The 18,318-nt window shown below is 32.5% G+C and overlaps 1 protein-coding gene across 2 annotated transcripts in view; it reads right to left on the reverse strand.

Moving 5' to 3' along the window:
- Positions 1–264: 264 nt before the first annotated feature.
- Positions 265–18,318, reverse strand: part of LOC111029808 (myosin-VIIa) — a 135,895-nt gene continuing 117,841 nt past the window's right edge. For both annotated transcript variants that reach the window (XM_022308990.1, XM_022308989.1), the window contains exons 18-34: positions 17,974–18,175; positions 17,726–17,880; positions 16,193–16,417; positions 11,242–11,376; positions 10,544–10,773; positions 9,700–9,898; positions 9,433–9,594; positions 8,776–8,923; positions 8,423–8,700; positions 7,858–7,994; positions 7,549–7,760; positions 5,866–6,164; positions 4,616–4,823; positions 3,920–4,203; positions 3,312–3,551; positions 2,636–2,839; positions 265–1,784 (exon numbers count right to left, since the gene is read on the reverse strand). In XM_022308990.1, the coding sequence (XP_022164682.1) occupies positions 1,602–1,784; positions 2,636–2,839; positions 3,312–3,551; positions 3,920–4,203; positions 4,616–4,823; positions 5,866–6,164; positions 7,549–7,760; positions 7,858–7,994; positions 8,423–8,700; positions 8,776–8,923; positions 9,433–9,594; positions 9,700–9,898; positions 10,544–10,773; positions 11,242–11,376; positions 16,193–16,417; positions 17,726–17,880; positions 17,974–18,175 (3,501 nt within the window). In that variant the 3' untranslated portion in view covers positions 265–1,601. The remainder of the gene's footprint in view (positions 1,785–2,635; positions 2,840–3,311; positions 3,552–3,919; positions 4,204–4,615; positions 4,824–5,865; positions 6,165–7,548; positions 7,761–7,857; positions 7,995–8,422; positions 8,701–8,775; positions 8,924–9,432; positions 9,595–9,699; positions 9,899–10,543; positions 10,774–11,241; positions 11,377–16,192; positions 16,418–17,725; positions 17,881–17,973; positions 18,176–18,318) is intronic.

An 18,318-nucleotide genomic window follows, 5' to 3' on the forward strand; every position in this document is an offset into this window, starting at 1 on the left:
CATAATAATAGTATAAATTTATAATAATATATATTCGTTACATGCTTACATCCTACAGAAATTATAATTCAATGAAATTGTATAATCGTTAGTTAATGCGGTGGGTGGTAGGTGAAGGGAGTGTAAAAATATGAGATGGACGTCGATTATACCGGGGGGAGAGAAAATAAAAATCAATAGTATAATTTCAACTTCTTCCGAAATGGTACTCACCACACAAAATGGACCCCACCTGCATAAGTATGAAATATTAAAATACCTATAAATAAATACCTACACGCGAGGCAGGCGTCTGTAGATCTGATTTCTCGATGAGACTAGTAGTCGACTCGAATGAGAATTTGGATCAAAATTTAAGAACTGGGATAACGAAATAGGGATACGAATTGTATTCAAATGCTTCATCTCGTGGAATTCGTCTACATTAAATATAAAATTTGGTCCGTGCTATTGTTATGTCGGCATTTGAATACGCCACTCGGACGGTGTTCGAAAATAAATTATTTTTAAAATGCCATCGTCGCCGTTCGTCGTTGCCACACTCCACTCTACGAATTACAATATCTTACAATATGCGCATTGCAATGTATAATTTTATTTAATCAATTTTAGCTATGAAGTTACCTGAATAATATCTATTTATATATCGATAAAAATGGTTTAATGATAAATTATATTCATATAGATATTGATTAACTTAGATTGTAATAACGACAAACTGTACACTAATGCCGTACATTGATTTAATAAAAAGGAAAAAAAACGGAATTTATAAAATCGTGACTACATTATTAATACATTTATATTAGAATATTAGAATTAATTGTCATAAATACTACAGGGAAATCGGAAATGAACTAGTTCATATAGGTACACCTGGTACTAGGTGCCTAGTTAATTGTTTTGAACTGTCACTCGATTTATGGCGTTACCATTACAACAGTACAGTTGTTATGGTCGGTACATCATTTGTGAACAGCTACTACTAATAATAATAATAATATTGTCAGCTAAGTTATTCGAAAAAGTTTGTTATTCCAAGTTTACCTTAGTTCGGTTTAATAATAGATAGGTACTCCATTGGAAAAAACAACCGGCCAATTTTTGCAATAGTTTTCGTTGTAATATAATTTAATGTTTTTTTTTTCGAAATTTGACAGTTCGAACCCGTACCTATAATGATAATAATTATGATATTATTATAGCAGCTGGTCTGTCCGTATAAAAAGAGAGAGAATCGCTTTTTTCGCATTGAATTTCCGTTACATAAAAAAAAAAAAAAATACATCTTATACATCGATATAAATATAATATGCAACTGCGCGGTTACACAGTCGCAGAACACTCGATATACAATGATACATAATATATACATATTGTAATAATATTTTTACACATAATATTCCTAACGATGCGGTGCCGATTGACGACGAGCCGGAACACAAGTCTCCGGGGAAACGATGAACAATATGGACACCGCTGTCGGTGATAATATTATAATGATTAGATGTACACTTGTTATAATAATATTATGCTGTTCGGTCATCCGATCAATCGTCGCTTTTCTGCTGACGTCGGTCGGACGTCCGGCCGACCTCGGATCATGTCTGAAGTTCGATGGCCGGCGCCGGTTTGTGCAGTATGCTCACCGGCCTGGAACTCGAACCGTTCAGACCGTTCTTGCGGCCGCCACCGCCGCCGCCGCCGCCATCGCGCTTTTTGAACGTCTGCGGCGACTGCAGCACTTCCGTGTACTCTCGGATCAGGTTCGCCACTTGGAACGCCTGTAACGCGACGACAGTAATGTTGAAAATATATTATTACTGTTAGTTATAATTATTGGCGAAAACGTCAATTCACGCGCTTCCGGAGATCGGTACGCAATCGCCTAGGGTGTATAGAAATATGAGAATAGCTTTCCTTTAACACGAAATACCAAAATCAACTTTGTGTACAATTTTCTGATCATACTACCTACTATGTGTGTAAGAATAAGAAAAAATTCTATGGAACTTGGACCACGTATTTCACGATTCCACGTATAAACGTATGATACTATGGTTTTCACGCAATTCTGCACGAAATGACCTTGCAACATTGCCCAGAATTTTTTTTTTAAATTTGTTATCTATCGTTATGATGGATACTATTATATTATTTATAAATATATATTAAATTAATAGTTCGATATGGATTATTGTGTTAGAATAATATGAATGAACGTGTCATATTTTACCAGTGATAGTGTGTGTATGTTTTACTTCGTTTGCTAAAATAGATATAAAATGCAAAAGAATGTAACATAATTTAATGTGTAAATAATAATTTATATCTCTCTCTATAATTAGGTATAAAGTCAGACTCTATTATACATTACTGCATTAGACTATTTGAGGACCTTATCCAGCCAATGATGGCTACCGAAAACAGGGAATTTAATTCTACAGGCTACAGCGTATACTTGCAGCGTCTATTACCGAGTGCGAGCAGGGCTTAAAGTGGGAATATATTCCAGGGGGAATAATGTCTCCATATAGTTGTATATATCATTTACCTACCCCTATTCCCCCCCCCCCTCCGACTTGAGCCCCTGGGTACGAAAGACTGAAATAGTTTTCTTATTAAAACACGTCACCTGTGAAGTGGTCAATATGATCTTGCTCTGCTTTTTGTCGCTGCCCGTGATGATCATCAAGCAATTGACGGCTGGACTGTAACTCAAGATACTATCGTATTCGTACGAACACAACGCATTTCGAGAACGGTGTTCCAGTAAATGTAACCCGGCTTGATCAACAGCCAACCAAAGTACACGAGGCCAATTTGAGGTGAACGATTGCTAAAAACCAAAATATATGCCTGTTAATATGTATTTCAGAATGTACGCACCTACAATATAGAGTACTACACATCTCGTGGGTCAATTACTTTTATTTTTACAACATTTATGTCAAAAAAATCACGTATACCTACCTATATTTTATTTTACATAGGTACTTCGTGTACGAGTATTTTAAATGTAAACATGAAATTATATGCATAAGTACGTATATTTTATACTTTCGTAGACAGTTCAACATCAAGATCTCGCATGATCTATTTCATTTTCTATAGTATATCAGTATAATACACCAATACAAGTTCGTTTTTCGAACATTTAAAGTAACATTTTTAGAAATTTATAATTTTTTTATACATGAATTTCGCTATATCTTATTACATTTTTAATGTTATATAATATATGTCTTGACGAAATTCAATGATGCGATGCATGTAAATCGTAGTCCTCGAACAATAGTGAATATACTAACCATGACGTCAAAAATAGTAGCTCTGTGGAGTGGCCAGCTTTTGATTAGATTTAAGAAAGCTTTCTTGGCTTCAGCCGAAGTCATTCCTCTCAAACTCTGGTGGTGCATCGCCACGTCTTCGTTGGGTATGTTGGTGACTAACCTCGACGGGAGACAGTGGCATGAGACCTGTCGGTATTCCAGTACTGTGTCTTCGCAGTCTCCTAGTTCTACTTGAGCTTGTAAAGAGGTCAACATAACCTAGAAAACCACAATACAAATATATCAATACACGTTATACAGTTTCAGTATCATTGGTTTGAGTAGAGGTAGGTGAAATACTGTAGAGGGACTTTCAGACTCTTTTGAACATAGATTTAACTAAAAAATTGTAGTTTATTATTATATTTCTTGCATTCATTTTGGTGCGGTGGTAAATAGTGCGTGATCTACCTTTAACGTTCGGTCTACAGTATTTTTTCTACAATATTTTTAAACTTTTATACAGGTACAGTCATACAGGCAATTCACCAAACATGCTAACCATAATTTTTCATTAAATGATAAATTTATTGAAATTCTGATTTGTACTCATGTTCAAATCGTCGTAAAAAAAAAAAAATACGAACCGCTTCGTTATCGGTCACCGGGAATCGATCGCACCGGAGGCCATGCAGCACCTGATGGTACAACAGTTCTTTTTCCACTGGATCGTCTAGATCCATGTACTGGTCGAGGAACAGGTGTTTTTTGAACAAGAATATGTGGCTGTGCTTTCTGATGGGCTTGGACGTGTTTGCCGTTCCAGTGTTAGCGTTTCTGTATCTTTCCCATTTTGACATGACGTCAGCAAGTTTTTCTTCGGCCACCAAACTTCGTTCGGAATTGCCCAACACCTCGTATATCGCATATCCTATAAATTACAAAATAATAAGTATGAGGTATTATAAACTGTAAGTAACTAAAAAAATTGTCCATGTACGACTTGTCCTGACGGCTGACAAGAAATTGTAGGTTTCAAGTATTTTTTAAAGTAATATAAGATAGGCAACCTAAGTTACGTACCTAGGTAGGTACTTTAATTGTTCAAAACATTAATTGAATTATCATTTGGAAATTGATTTTCTAATTACAACATAATTATGTCTTAAAACAAACTACGACTGTCAAAAATAAATATTTAATTTTTAAGTTCATACTTTGATATTTTTAGTTCATATGCATGGTTTTCTTATAGTTACTTAGGTCGCAATAATATCTTGACCATAATTATACTTGAGATTTTGTTATGATTCAACTGTTGCTATCATATCGGTGTTACTTACCCATCGCTGTTTTCCTAAGCCCAATTTTATTCTTCACGATTTCCACTACGTCTTTGGCCGTCGAAGATGGGTGGAACTCAATAGCATGGTATTGTCCGTCCATGAAATGAAATCGGGCATAAATCAACCTCCTGTTTATCGTGCACAATATTTCTTCTCTAGACGGCGGCCATTGTCGTCTCCTCGTTCCTTGGGTTTTCGACACACACTAAAAAATTTAAATATAAAAAATGTGTACCGAGCACAAAAGTTTGTAACACAACGTTTGTCAACGGAATTGGTCACTGAAAGTTGTTTACAATGCAAACTTAAGAGGAGAATATACCACCCGAAATTTACCAATGAAAATGGTTTTGTGTAGAACAAACTACAACAACAATTAATTGTTTTTCATTTGTTTATTACAAAATATTAGTAAGTATGTAGGTATCAAATTGATATCAATAAAATAAAAAACGACACTAAAGGAGTTATTTTTTATATAGTGTGAACATTTGACGAATCTTCTGTTATAGCTATATTAATAATTTTGTCTTTGCAAGAAACCGTTCTTCTATACAACCTTGTTATTATGCAACAACCATTGCAGGTAGATACTGACATATTGGACCGATTTTAAAATTGAATTGGTATTTAATATTTATATCTAAATTAATTCAAGATTTACAATTGTAATACTCCTCAACTTCTTTATTAAAATAGCGTATACCAAACCTTTTTAATCACAGTTATGGGGCATTTTCTTAAGGGCATAATAATATTTTTATGTTAAGTATTATAAAGAAAAAAAACTAAATTTTAAGACTAAAAATACTAATATTCAAAATAAACATGACGGCATAAGATAAACATAATAGTAGTAATAACTGAATTGGTGCTAGAATTAATTTCAACAGAAATAATGAATATCTAATAAACATCGATAGTTCATATTACTACCTAGTACCTACCCTATTTATTACATTAAAGAACTTATTTTACAATCAATTTTAAATCAAAATAAATACATTTTTGTTTTTATATTTATTAAATACTTCCAAAATATTTGTTCTTAGATTCATTTTTTCCCAGATAAATTTCAACACAAATTGTACATTTACACGCTTATTACACCATTGAATCCCCATCTTTTTTTTGGGGTATAAAAAATACAGATAAAGATATAAGTAATCTATGAAACAATCTGACCTTAACCACTAAAATACCTATGTACTGCCTAGACCTATACCTTCAGGTTTCCACACACTCACTTTTTCTGCGAACCGGGCGTACTTCCCCTCTTCGGTCACACAATCACCGGCGCATTTCCGCAGATGTGCAATCAAATATTTTCGGACGTTGCGTTGCGGTGGTAAGATGACCGAACACGTGAGTGACAACAGCGCCCAATGCCTGAGGTTCACCCTTGAGTTTGGATCCGGATGTTCTGTAGTCTGCTTGATCAGCTGCAGGTACAATTCACAGAGCAGCGACTCCTTGCGCATTGATCTCTCCATGACATTTTGTATCAGGGTGACATGTTCATCTTCGGCTCTCCGGACAACTTCTCCTATTAAAAACAACAAACTGCTGAGTAATATCTAATTCGTACACGATCGATCGACGACGTCGACAGTCAGTTGTGTCGTGCCGAGACGTGCTTAGAAGAGAAGGCCATTGTTATAGGCGTATTAAAAATATGGGTGGCAAACGTCTTAGGTGGGATTCATTAACGCTAAAAACGTTAAAATTATCATGAAAGAGGATGTCTTAAAATCCAGAAGTTATACAGTTCAGTCCTAGATCCGGAATTCTATGTATGGTTGAATTCCGTCCAATACTATATCGTGCCTTATTATAGACGTTTATTTTATGCAGTTGTCAATGTTCATTTACTCCAATTTAATTTTTATACTAACATTAAAGGTGAATATAAAATCGAACACTAATACGGATGGTCCAGTATAACAAGTATAATATTTATATTCAATTTTTTTTTATTATTGTTATCTTATCTAAGTTATATATTACTAACGATATGAAGTAAGTACAGCGTAGGATCGCTATTTTAAGGGTGGATCCAGAATCTGTTTACGGAAGAGGCACTTAAATTAAAAACATTTTTACGATGATGATTTTGAATAATTAAGTAAAAATTATGAAATATTTGTTTTGTGAAGGAAGGGTGTCTCTAGTGCTCTCTCTGAATAAACCCTTTGGCTATTTGCTTACAAGTAATATAGGTAATTATATAAAGCTACAGTAAGCTATTGTAAAATTGATTATTAGTAGTTGGTACCGTACAGTGAAATAAGTATCTTGGAGTACAAGACGAAAAATCAATTTTTACATAAAAAATATGTTCTTGAATAGACAATAAACGTATAGTTAAAAGCAAAATAAATTAACCCGATTAGATTTCATCAATATAATATGTTATACATTTAAAAATTATCTTAAAATAAAACATTAAGCGGTTATTGTTTTAGCCAGCGGATCGAAATTAATTTATAGTTTTAATGACATATGCTTACAATTTTAATGTTAAACTAAAATAAAATTAAGTTCAATGCGATATTTTATAATAATATCTACCAACCCAGTGCACAAGAGAAAATTCAACTATAAAGAACATACAAAAATAAATTTTTTTAACTATACCAGTGCACTTCATGACGTATATTTAATAAATTATTTATCAACAATTGTACTATTTTTTAGCAATTTATACTCTAACTTTTATTTGTTGACATATTCTATATTAAGTAGATAAATTGGAAACAACAATTTTTTACTTGATTAGGTTATTTTTTATTTTTTGGTTGAATTATTCGTAACTTTGGTCCATAGGACTCAACTGTAAAACACCCTAAAATTATATTCGAAGAACGGCACCGTACAATCCCCCCTCCCTTTGGAGACGAACGTGTTAATGCTGTTAATTTTATCGTTACCATTTTGACCTAAGCCAGCATATTTCAGTATAATCTGGAACATTTGCAAAGCAATCTGTTCGTCTTGTTCGGATAACCGGCTGAGACTTTGGGAAATCGTCTGTCTACTGAAAGACCAATACGAGCCCGAGAATCCTTTGTACGTTTCTCCGTGTTCGGACAACGATCCAATGTGTTCGGCCCATAATTTTTCCAATTTGTGTTTGCTTAATCTAAACAAAATATTTGTAAATTAAAAACACACTTAAGTTGATTGATGTCTACTATTGCATCGATAAAACGTGTACACCAGTTGGTTGTAACACTAACCTGCGCAAAGTGTTCTTCAAGAAACTACCAGAAGTATCTTGAGGCTTATTCAACATATCTGAATCGATTAAATTGCGCCGGCAGTTGATCACGTTGTGATACAATCGTATACGATCATCGTTCGTTATAGCTTTGACCTGTGAAGTTAATCAATGAATTACTCGTTCTTTAACGCACAAAGTAAAAATTTTATAATCGAAGCAGGACTGTGCATTTCAAATTAAGTTTGAACTGAATTCGTCTTATTATATTTCTACTGATTTCCGAAATGCTGTATTGTGTGACTATTTTAATAGTTTAAATAACAACAGGTACGACTAGAGACATCGTTGAAAATGATTTTATACACTTTTAAGTGTGAATGTTGTAGTCTTATTTTTTTTTATTTTATCTATTTAATATATTTAAATGAAGTTGCTGTATATAAAAATTATTTATACTTCAAAACTTATATATAAAAATAAATTTATAATTTCCCTGCATTTTAGTGCACAATCATTTCATGGTGTTTAGACATTTAGTACATTAAATGCACAGCCTCGATATAAGTCACCACATTTCATACCGGTGCTTCGTTTTCGATTATCCAACCGGCCAGCCCTGGACAATAACTGACAATGAGCGAACCGATTTCAGACTTCTGTTGCGTTTCGAAGACGAAACACTTGTGCGCTGAGGCGTTGTCGTTTTGATGTCTCATTAAGTTAATGGTCAGGAAACAATCGCTGGGGTCCAAAAATATTGATTCAACGTCGGTGTACCTGAACTCGTACATGACGAACTTGTCTTCCGGCTTGATCAACATCAGTCCTTCGCAGTTGACACCGAGTATTAGAGTGTTTCCTATACGAAATGATAAGACAGACATTAACAACAAACTCTGTACAACGATGCCGAGTGAAAATTATATGAACTTACCGTACGACCAGTAACCCCTGTAGGTGACGTGGAACATCGTAGTGCCGTACAGCGGATATTGCATCACACACGATAAGTACAAGACCTTCGCCATTAGTTCCGATCTGCCAGCACCGTATTGTTGATGAGCCTGAGCCAGTATCGGCACCTGTAATGATATCAGAAGTCGAAATTATAATATGAATTATTATTTGTTAGCACCAATCGTTGGTACTACAGGCCGAATCCGCAGCGTACGTAATTAGTGGTCGGGCGAGGGTGTCATGTGCGCGACACATTGGAAAAAAAACATAAATAACAATCAAAGTTTTAGTAGGAAAAGAATCATCTGGTACGGGGTCGTATATTATTAGAAAGTCGTGTATTCATAGAAAGTCAAGTTTTATCAACGGTGTAACAACACTTTACTGGCAACCTTAAGAATTTGTAAGTACAGAAAAAAATTAGCACCAACCACTATCAAACTCGGTGAACTGGTATAAAAATGTATGAGCTCAATGATAAGTTCATTTTTATGACATCAGTGCAACTATTTGAGGCGCTATTAGGGCAATTTCTCGTTATTTAATCGCACACCTTATACATAGGTACGTCTGTTTTCACCAGCCATGAACTCTCTCACCATTCTCCACAACCCTTCATCAAGTATAAACCTACCCAAGTATCGGAACTCCTTATTCTGCTTATCCTGAAAGGTATGTAGTTTTCAACGTCCGCGTAATATTCCAAAGTCGACTCCTTGGGATCGCCGAGTGACACTTGACACTGAAGTCCAGCCAATTGGAGAGCTACTTTTTCACTGACTGGGAAATCATCGCACTAATCAACAACAAAAATAATGTTTAATTATTTATAATAAATATAATTTAAAACGTTTTCGTGCACATGTGATTTTAATATTTAATCATTCCACTGATTGTTTACCTTCACTACACAGTAGACGGCCTGTGCGTACAACAGGTTCACTTCGATCGGGTCCTGCGAAATTTCTCGAGAATGGCGGAACAGTCGACGTTTGAATATGAAGCGATTTTCGCCACTGGTCAAAGTCGTGTTGCTTGACCGCCGACTCAGAGAGGGAAAGCTGCTACTCGATTGAGTGGTCTGTTTGATCTGTTGCTTTCTGTGAACCAAAAAAAAAAATATATATAATAGTTTGATCTTGTTATTAGTTTACCTATATGTCGAGTTAAATAATAGTTTTGGAGCAAATGAATAAGTGTATTATCCTGAAATTTCAAGGCAAGACAATTATTTTGTAAAAACATTGTACTATAAGATTTTTGATGAGTGAATTTTGACAAAAAGTATCCAATTAATAATTTTAATCATACGATTTTTAAACTTAACAAAATTAACACCTGGATATTGTTGAATTAAAACCAAGCCAAAAAAATTCAATCGTATATATTGGGTCAAAAACATGTAATGTTTGATCTGCACCCGATTTGCATATTCCATATCGAACTTATGGAATATATTAGTTTTACTTGAAAATTAATTGTGTGTGTCGATCGATATACCATATTAATAATGACGTAACAACACGATATAATTATAATTAATTAATAAACAATCGTAAATACATATTTTCATATATTGTTATTTCAAAATTGTAGCTATACCTAAATGTACCCAATTGTTATAATAAAAACAATAAAAAAAGTACAAACTTTTTTCGTCCAACTGTTGACTGATATTCCTAATGTAAGAGCAGTTCGAAATTATCAAGACATGAGATGGGATTCCTAAAATGCGGTATACTTACGATTGCCAAGCGGCGATGATGTCGTACAAGTAGTAATGAGCCCGGACGTGTTCTTCGCCGTCCGACCGGCTCTGGTATATCGACCAACCATCGATCGACCTCAGACATAATTTGTCTGCTAGCTTGTAAACCGCATCGCTAGCCGTGTCCGTTGGATGGATGTCAATCGCTTTGGTTCGGCCGTCCAGGAAGAAAAATCTGCAGACGATCGTTCCGAGTCTCCGCATAGCCTGCAGCATTAAAGTGAGTTTTTATAAATCGCCAATGTCGAGATCGTGTTCGAAACCAAAATGTTTATCAAAGACTTTCTGACGTTTATTTATCTAGTATAATTATAATACATGTGTAACTCTTAAAAAAATCATTATTAAACTTAATTTAAAAATATTTTAAAGTTGATTTAAATATTTTTTAATTAAGTGGAACATGTATGTTTTTAAATATTAATTGTTTAAGTACTGAACTACTGGTGGCTAGAAAAATTGGATCTGTTATAGTTTGAATATCATGAATATTATGACTTATTTTGTTTTGTTTTGCGATATGCATTAGAGTTTAATATAATTAAGAGCAGTGCTACACAATTGCTTCCTAGTATCAAATTTGTCAACAAGAAAAAAATTTAATCCCTTTCGTATACAAAATTAGTGTCAAGACCATTTAAACTCGTTTTCACTTCATCATCGAAGTGTACTTACGGCGATTTCAACCGTTGACGGTGGATACTGACGACAGGACACTTTCGTGTTTTTACAATTATCAAGGCACCACTGAACGTACTGTTTGAGTTTTCCTTCGCACTGCAAATTCTTCCGCAAGAAGCTCACGAAATACTGAAAAAATAGTAAATACAATATTATATTATATGTTTATATTTTATAGGTATTAACTTAAGCTAAAACTAAATTGCTCAAATTTTAAAATTTTCCAATTCTAAACGATTGAACTCACAAGTTACGATTATTCATAAAATATTATAGAAATAATTACTTGATAAATATTTTATAGAAATGCCTGAAACAGGTCATATTTAAAATCGATTTTACAACCCTTCCTGGCTTCCTTGTTTAAATATTTTTCGATAGTTTTACATTTTTTGTTTTTATATTTAAACAGAAACTGAATTGAAATTAATAATTTCAACCAGAAATTAAGTAAATTAAAAATACTGAATAACATGAGCTAATTGTTCCATATTTTCTGTATGAGCATAAGAAATTCTAACATCGGTGCAGTTATGGAGGAATATTAGGCGCTAATCCGCTCAAAAACCATACAAATCCTTCCCAAAATTGTTGTGACATTTATATAACCATAAACTTCCTACTTCTCGCCAAGAAAATAATTCTAAAATGTATTTATTATACCTAGTTATAACAATTTTAACTATAATTAATGCATTCAAAACTGATAATACCATTAATATTAAAAAAGGCATTCATGAAACTTGAAAATAAAGTTGTCAAATTGTATATATTAATAAAATTTGTTATTTATGAAAGGGGTTTATTTCAAAAAGTAGAACTTTTAGGAAATTAGAAAAACTATACAAGTACTAGTGTCTCACTATAGTGTGTCACTATAGCACTTTATGTACCCACATAAACTAAACGCTAGAATTTCTATATGCAATTAACTATCAAATAATTTGACTCATTTAAAAATGAACAATTTTATCTACGTATACAATATAACATAGGGAATATATATATTAACATAGAGCCTATATTATAATATATCAGAGTACATATTTTTATAAAAACAATTTTCCTGAAAAATTGTTACCGTCATCTTTTATGAATAGACCATTCAAATTATATTAAAAACTTATAGTTTTCAAACTATTGTATAGAAACTGAAGTTTGTAAAATTTTTAGTTATCATTCCTGTTCCAACCAGGCGCGGATCCAGCCCGAGATTAGGGGGGGGGGCGAATATTTTACATACAAAATAAAATATCTAATAAAATATAATATGTGGCCAAGCGCACATATTTGTGTTCAAAAATAACTTACACGAAACAGTTATGGTTAATACAACTTTATAATCAATTGATAAATTCCAAATAGTGAACTTAAAACTAAAACATGAGCCATGAATATAAATATTAAAAAGATAAAAAACGTACATAGTCACTAAATTTAAATTACAAAATCAAGTCTTCTATTAGATTTTGCAAATACATCAATCACATCCTCAGAGTTTATTGTTATATCACGATGAGCATGTAGTAAAGCCAGTCCATTCAATCGATCTTCCGAAATTCTTGTTCTCATCCATGTCTTTATCCGCCTCAGAGATGAAAAATTGCGTTCTGCTGATGCAGTGGTCGCTGGTAATGTCAAAAGTATATTTAATAGAATATTGATTTCAGGAAAACAGTCGTAGTCACAACGTTTTAAAGCATCAACATGAGTCACAGGTAGTTGCTTTTCGTTGAGCCAATATTCGTGCCAAAGGGTTAATTCTCCAGTTATGCGTTTTTCAAATATATCATGAGATATATTTAAATAATTTGATACTACATCACCAAATTGATTAACCACGTTTAAAATCTTATTTTCTATTTTAGTCTTATCGTTAAAAATATCTTTTTTCTCAATTATATTTGGCAGGACTACATCAAGATCATATACTGATAGTGAAGCTTCGTCAAATCTTGATTCTAAATCAGCTAATAATTCATCCAAAAAAGGAATAAAAAGGACAATTTTATAGTATTTTTCAGCTGTTTCTACTTGAGGATTTTCTCTATTTTTCATCGAGCTTGTTAATCTTGGCATATTTATGTCTGATAGTCCTAAATTGACTAGCTTTTGTTTTGTGTTTTCAAATATTTTATTGAAACATTCATCACTGTTCAAACGCTTCTTTTTCAAAACGGAAATTACAGATTTAATTAATGTCGTAGCTGATAATTTATCTTGACATTTAGATTGTAACAATTTAGCAATTGGTGATGTTATTATAAACATTTCAGAAACAATATTTAGCGTTAAAAGAAACTCAGGAGTAGTTACTGATTTAGATAAACAAAATGCCTTAGATGCGGTGCTAATATCATCCCAGTCTGATATTTCATCTAAAGCATCAATTATTGAACCTAGTCCTGAAGAGAACTGTAATATACAATCGTATTTTTCTACCCACCTAGTTTCACATAAAGATTGCAATGAGGAATTCAAAGTTTTTTTCAAAACAAAATTTTTTTTAGCTGAAGAACTGAAAAAATGTATAACTTCTTTTATCAAACCAAAAGCGTTTCTTATGAATTTGATTTTACATCCTTTCATAATCGATAAATTTAGCGCATGACTATAACATGAACATTTTATTGCGTTTTTCATTTTTACTCTTAACATATTTACAGCTCCACATTTTTCTGATAGCATGACAGAACAACCGTCTGTTGCTATTCCAACACATTTATCAAGAGGTAAACCAAATTTATCTAAAATATTTATTACTGATTTACTAATTAATTCACCGGTGATTTTTGGTTCAACTTCTCTTCCAGTATTACTATAATTATCCTGGTGGCAATCTAAAAAACCAATAAAATCCTCAAATACTTCATTTTCATAAACATACCGAATAACTGTAACTAGTTGAGAAATTTTTGACAAATCGGTTGTTTCATCGAAAATAACGCTGTAACATTTAGATTGTTTCACTCTGTCTAAAACTTTTTTCAAAATCAAATTTCCCATGATAAATATTAGTTCATTTTGTGTAGTTTTACTTATATATGTAGCTCTAGATTGAGTAGTTAAAAGATGATTTTTTAAAGTTTCGTCTCCAGCTGATATTCTGAAATTTAACAACTCTCTGAAATTTCCTTTATTTTCCGACGGAGTATCAGAATCGTCAAATAAACTACCATCATCACGATGCCCCCTAATAGCAATATTCTGTCGACCAAGAAATGCTATGGTTTCAATAATAGGTTTTAATCTAGCCCTATTTTCTAGAACTTGTTGATGACGTGCACTATTAAGTATATTAATTACTTCATTTTTAGGATTGTAATAATTATTTAAAAATGCTTTTCCATCTTGAATGGAGTTCTTATGATAAATATTTTTATTATGTGTTTCGAGGTACCCATCTTTCCCAAGTAATTTTGCGAATTTGATTAAAGGATTAGATACAAGACATTTTAAGGGCATTACGTTATTTGACCCAGTGCCAGTTTTCGTGTGATTAAAAATTGCACAGTAAATACAAAATAAACCTCCTTCTGATTTTGATAAAACAAGCCATTCATATTTATCTAAATGCTCTTTTTTCACATATCTTTTTTCAATACAACCATTTTTTTTATGTGTAGAAAAAAGATAGTTATAACAACTTGGTGGTTTCCAATGATTTTCTAATAATTCTTTTTTTACTAAATCCGTAATAATTGTTTTTGATTTTAAAACAAAGCCTATATCTAGTACATCATAAACATAATTAACTTCTTGTTTTAACTCACGTGGTTGCAGTTCCACACTATTTAAAGTATCTATGATAGAACTATTGTCAACATCGGCAGATATTTTTTCATACTCATTATTTGATGATGATTGATTACCTTTACTTGGTTTACTCGCTACATCATTTTCAATAATTTTGTTGGGGTCACTTTTATTTTTTTTTAAATAATTTAACATGAAATCCGCACTTCTTTTGGACATGGTAATATTATTTGAATTAAATACAGGCGAAGCGTAAACTTAATTGAAAAAATATTCAAAACTTGATAAATAAATCAAGTCGGTAATTAGACGAGACTGTAAAAATTATGAGATAAAATTACGAAAAAATATTTAAGAAAATATCACGACGCGATGATGTTTTGTTCATTACTGATAGCTATTTGCCGTACCGCCCGCACCGTGATAATGCTATGGCGTTGTCCATCGACTATCGTTATCGCTAATTCCAAGAATAGCTCTGAACGTATTACGTCAACATACCTAATTCTTATTATTATTATTTAGTATTTGAAATAAAACTATACTATAACTTTACAAGATTACAACTGTATATTATAAGAATAATATATAAATATAATATATTTATGTATACAATGATTGTCGAGATCGCCGTCATCGACAGTTTTCTGGGAAAAAATAACGATTACTTGTTAAAAATGAACGAAAATAAAATCCGAATCCACCGTTGAAAAGAAGACGTTTCACTGAATAACCACGTATATAAACGGAAGAATTGATCTGATAACCGAGTAAATTATAAGGCCAAAAATAAGCCTATACAAATTGACAATTGTCTACTACCCGTCGACTGCGGCACTCAACGTATTAAAATTAGTTTTAAATCTTTTTACTGGGCATTTTTCCTAAACAAAACACAGTTTACGGGGGGGGGCGGCCGCCCCCTCCGCCCCCTACTGAATCCGCGCCTGGTTCCAACAAAGATGACTGATGATAATTCGGACTATTTTCGGTCATGCACGGTTACTCTAGTACCTACGCAATATTGTTACCACACAATAATATTGTCGTCCTTACTTCCGGTTAGGTACGAGTTGGAAAGAAATCACATCGTTTTATTAGTATAATGTTGTTCTTATGCAAACTTCGAACTTGTTGTGGAAAACGTTCTGCACAACCATTTAACCATTAAGACTATAAATGTACTTACCTTGTAGAGTAGCTTGCTGGGCTGGAACGCAACGATCGCGAGGCAAATGAGCAGCCACACTCTCTCGGTGGACTCGGTGTTTGGATTGTTCGTCGCTTGTCGCATGCACTGAACGAAAATTTCGTCTCTCAACTCTTCGCGGTTGATCCCCGCGCCGATTATCGATTGGATGATTTGTACTTCGTTATCTTGTTTTATGTCACCTCTGGTGTATTTGCAGAGGTCCTGTTAATCACAATATCATACTGTATAAGCTCAATTCAAACGAAAATGGTCGTAATACTTTAATACACAATAAACGAAATCGTTATTGTATAATATGATAAAATAACATAATATTTAATTTGCTGTTTAATGTATACCAAGTATATACATATGGATAAGGCGTTTAAAAATGTATATTAAAAACAATAAAATAAACTATTTAAATGGACATCAATTCTTAATCACTAATTTATATAAGTATGATATATATTTGTTGAATTGACTACATTAATACGATGCTTGGTTCAATAGATGAATCGCTGCAAAAGGTAATAGGTCAAAATCATTAGGTACTTTTGAGGTACTTACAACAATACACACAAATATGGTTTCATACATCTTTCCTCTGGTAAATAGTTTGTGGTTAACTCGTTTAACACACATTTTTTAGAGATCGAAAAATGTAACTAATTTTGGAACCGAATGACTTACTGTTTCAAATTTAATTTGAATATTGGTCTCATTTGCATGTCTTATTATTACACGGTATTATAGCAAAATATATTTCTAAATGTCTCATTTGACTCACGATATCGGAATCTTCGATTTTAAACGCACCTAATTAAAATGTCAATACTATAAATGTTAAAATATGTGCCAAAAGTAAATTTATATGTTCAAATAATGTATTATTAGGAGTATTAGTACATACTCGTATACCTTTTTGTACAATATAATAGTCAAGTACCAACTGCCTATACAGACTTATCATTTTTATCAAAGACATTTTATAAAAATCAAATAAGTAAATAAATACTTTTGGACGTATGTTAATTGACGCAGATAATTTAAATATTTCAGAAGATGATTTCCATTGATTTTGGATAGTATTTATTATTATAATAAATATTATGATTGTATTTACATTATGTAAATTATTAATTTTGTTCTTATAATTAACTCACTATCAAAATTATATTATGTCATCATTTATTACTTTAGTATGATATTATTATTTTATAGCTTATTAATTTATAACCATATTATGTATAATGTTACCAATATTTTGATTCATTATTTTTAATTTACTTTAAATTGTGCCAACGGCTGTTGTTATAATTAAAACAAAATTATATGAAATCCATGTTCTACCATGATTATCTAACTTTCACGTCTTGTAATAATGTAATAACATGTTGTGTATTGACAAGTAATTTTAAATATAATTAATATGTAGAAAAAAAGATAATACAGGAATAATTAAAATACCTATTTAAAATATTCTACGCTAGGGTTTAATGTAATTGTAACAATGTCGACATAACTCACTCTAAATATTGATATGGCTATCGTTATGTTATCCGGATCGTACATGTGTATGTGTGATGTCGGAATAGTGGAGCCACGGTGGAACGAAACCATTTCGTACATAGGTATCTTTTCCAATGACTTACTTTTCCTCTTCAGCGTGGCTATTATCGTTCCTGTGTGACACAGACAACAGCGATTGCAATTAATTATTATAGGTACAACCACGGATTATTAGTAAGATGGCCAAATAAAAAAGTTTTTCGTACCTTCAGGTGAACGCTCATGAGCGTTGAAATAGTTTTCGGCAAACTCGAGAATATCGTGATAGTTGTCGTGCAGCGGTTCGACGTTCAACTTCTCTTGAATGTTTTCCATCTCTTGCAGTTTCTTTTCCACTCTGAATTTCCTTCTCTGATCGCGTTCCGTAGTGTCTTCGACGAATCCATTGTTATGCTTCCAATTCACGCCCTGTAACCCACACATGAATAAGTATTTGCTATTAAACGGATTTAAGCAATTTTTTTTTTAAACCAATTAACCCATAAACGATAAATTTATAAAAACTATGCAAAGTCACAACATTTTAAGTGTCTATAAATAGCAAAAAAGAG

Source organism: Myzus persicae, unplaced genomic scaffold (assembly GCF_001856785.1).
Source record: "Myzus persicae strain clone G006 unplaced genomic scaffold, MPER_G0061.0, whole genome shotgun sequence".
Taxonomy (NCBI): domain Eukaryota; kingdom Metazoa; phylum Arthropoda; class Insecta; order Hemiptera; family Aphididae; genus Myzus; species Myzus persicae.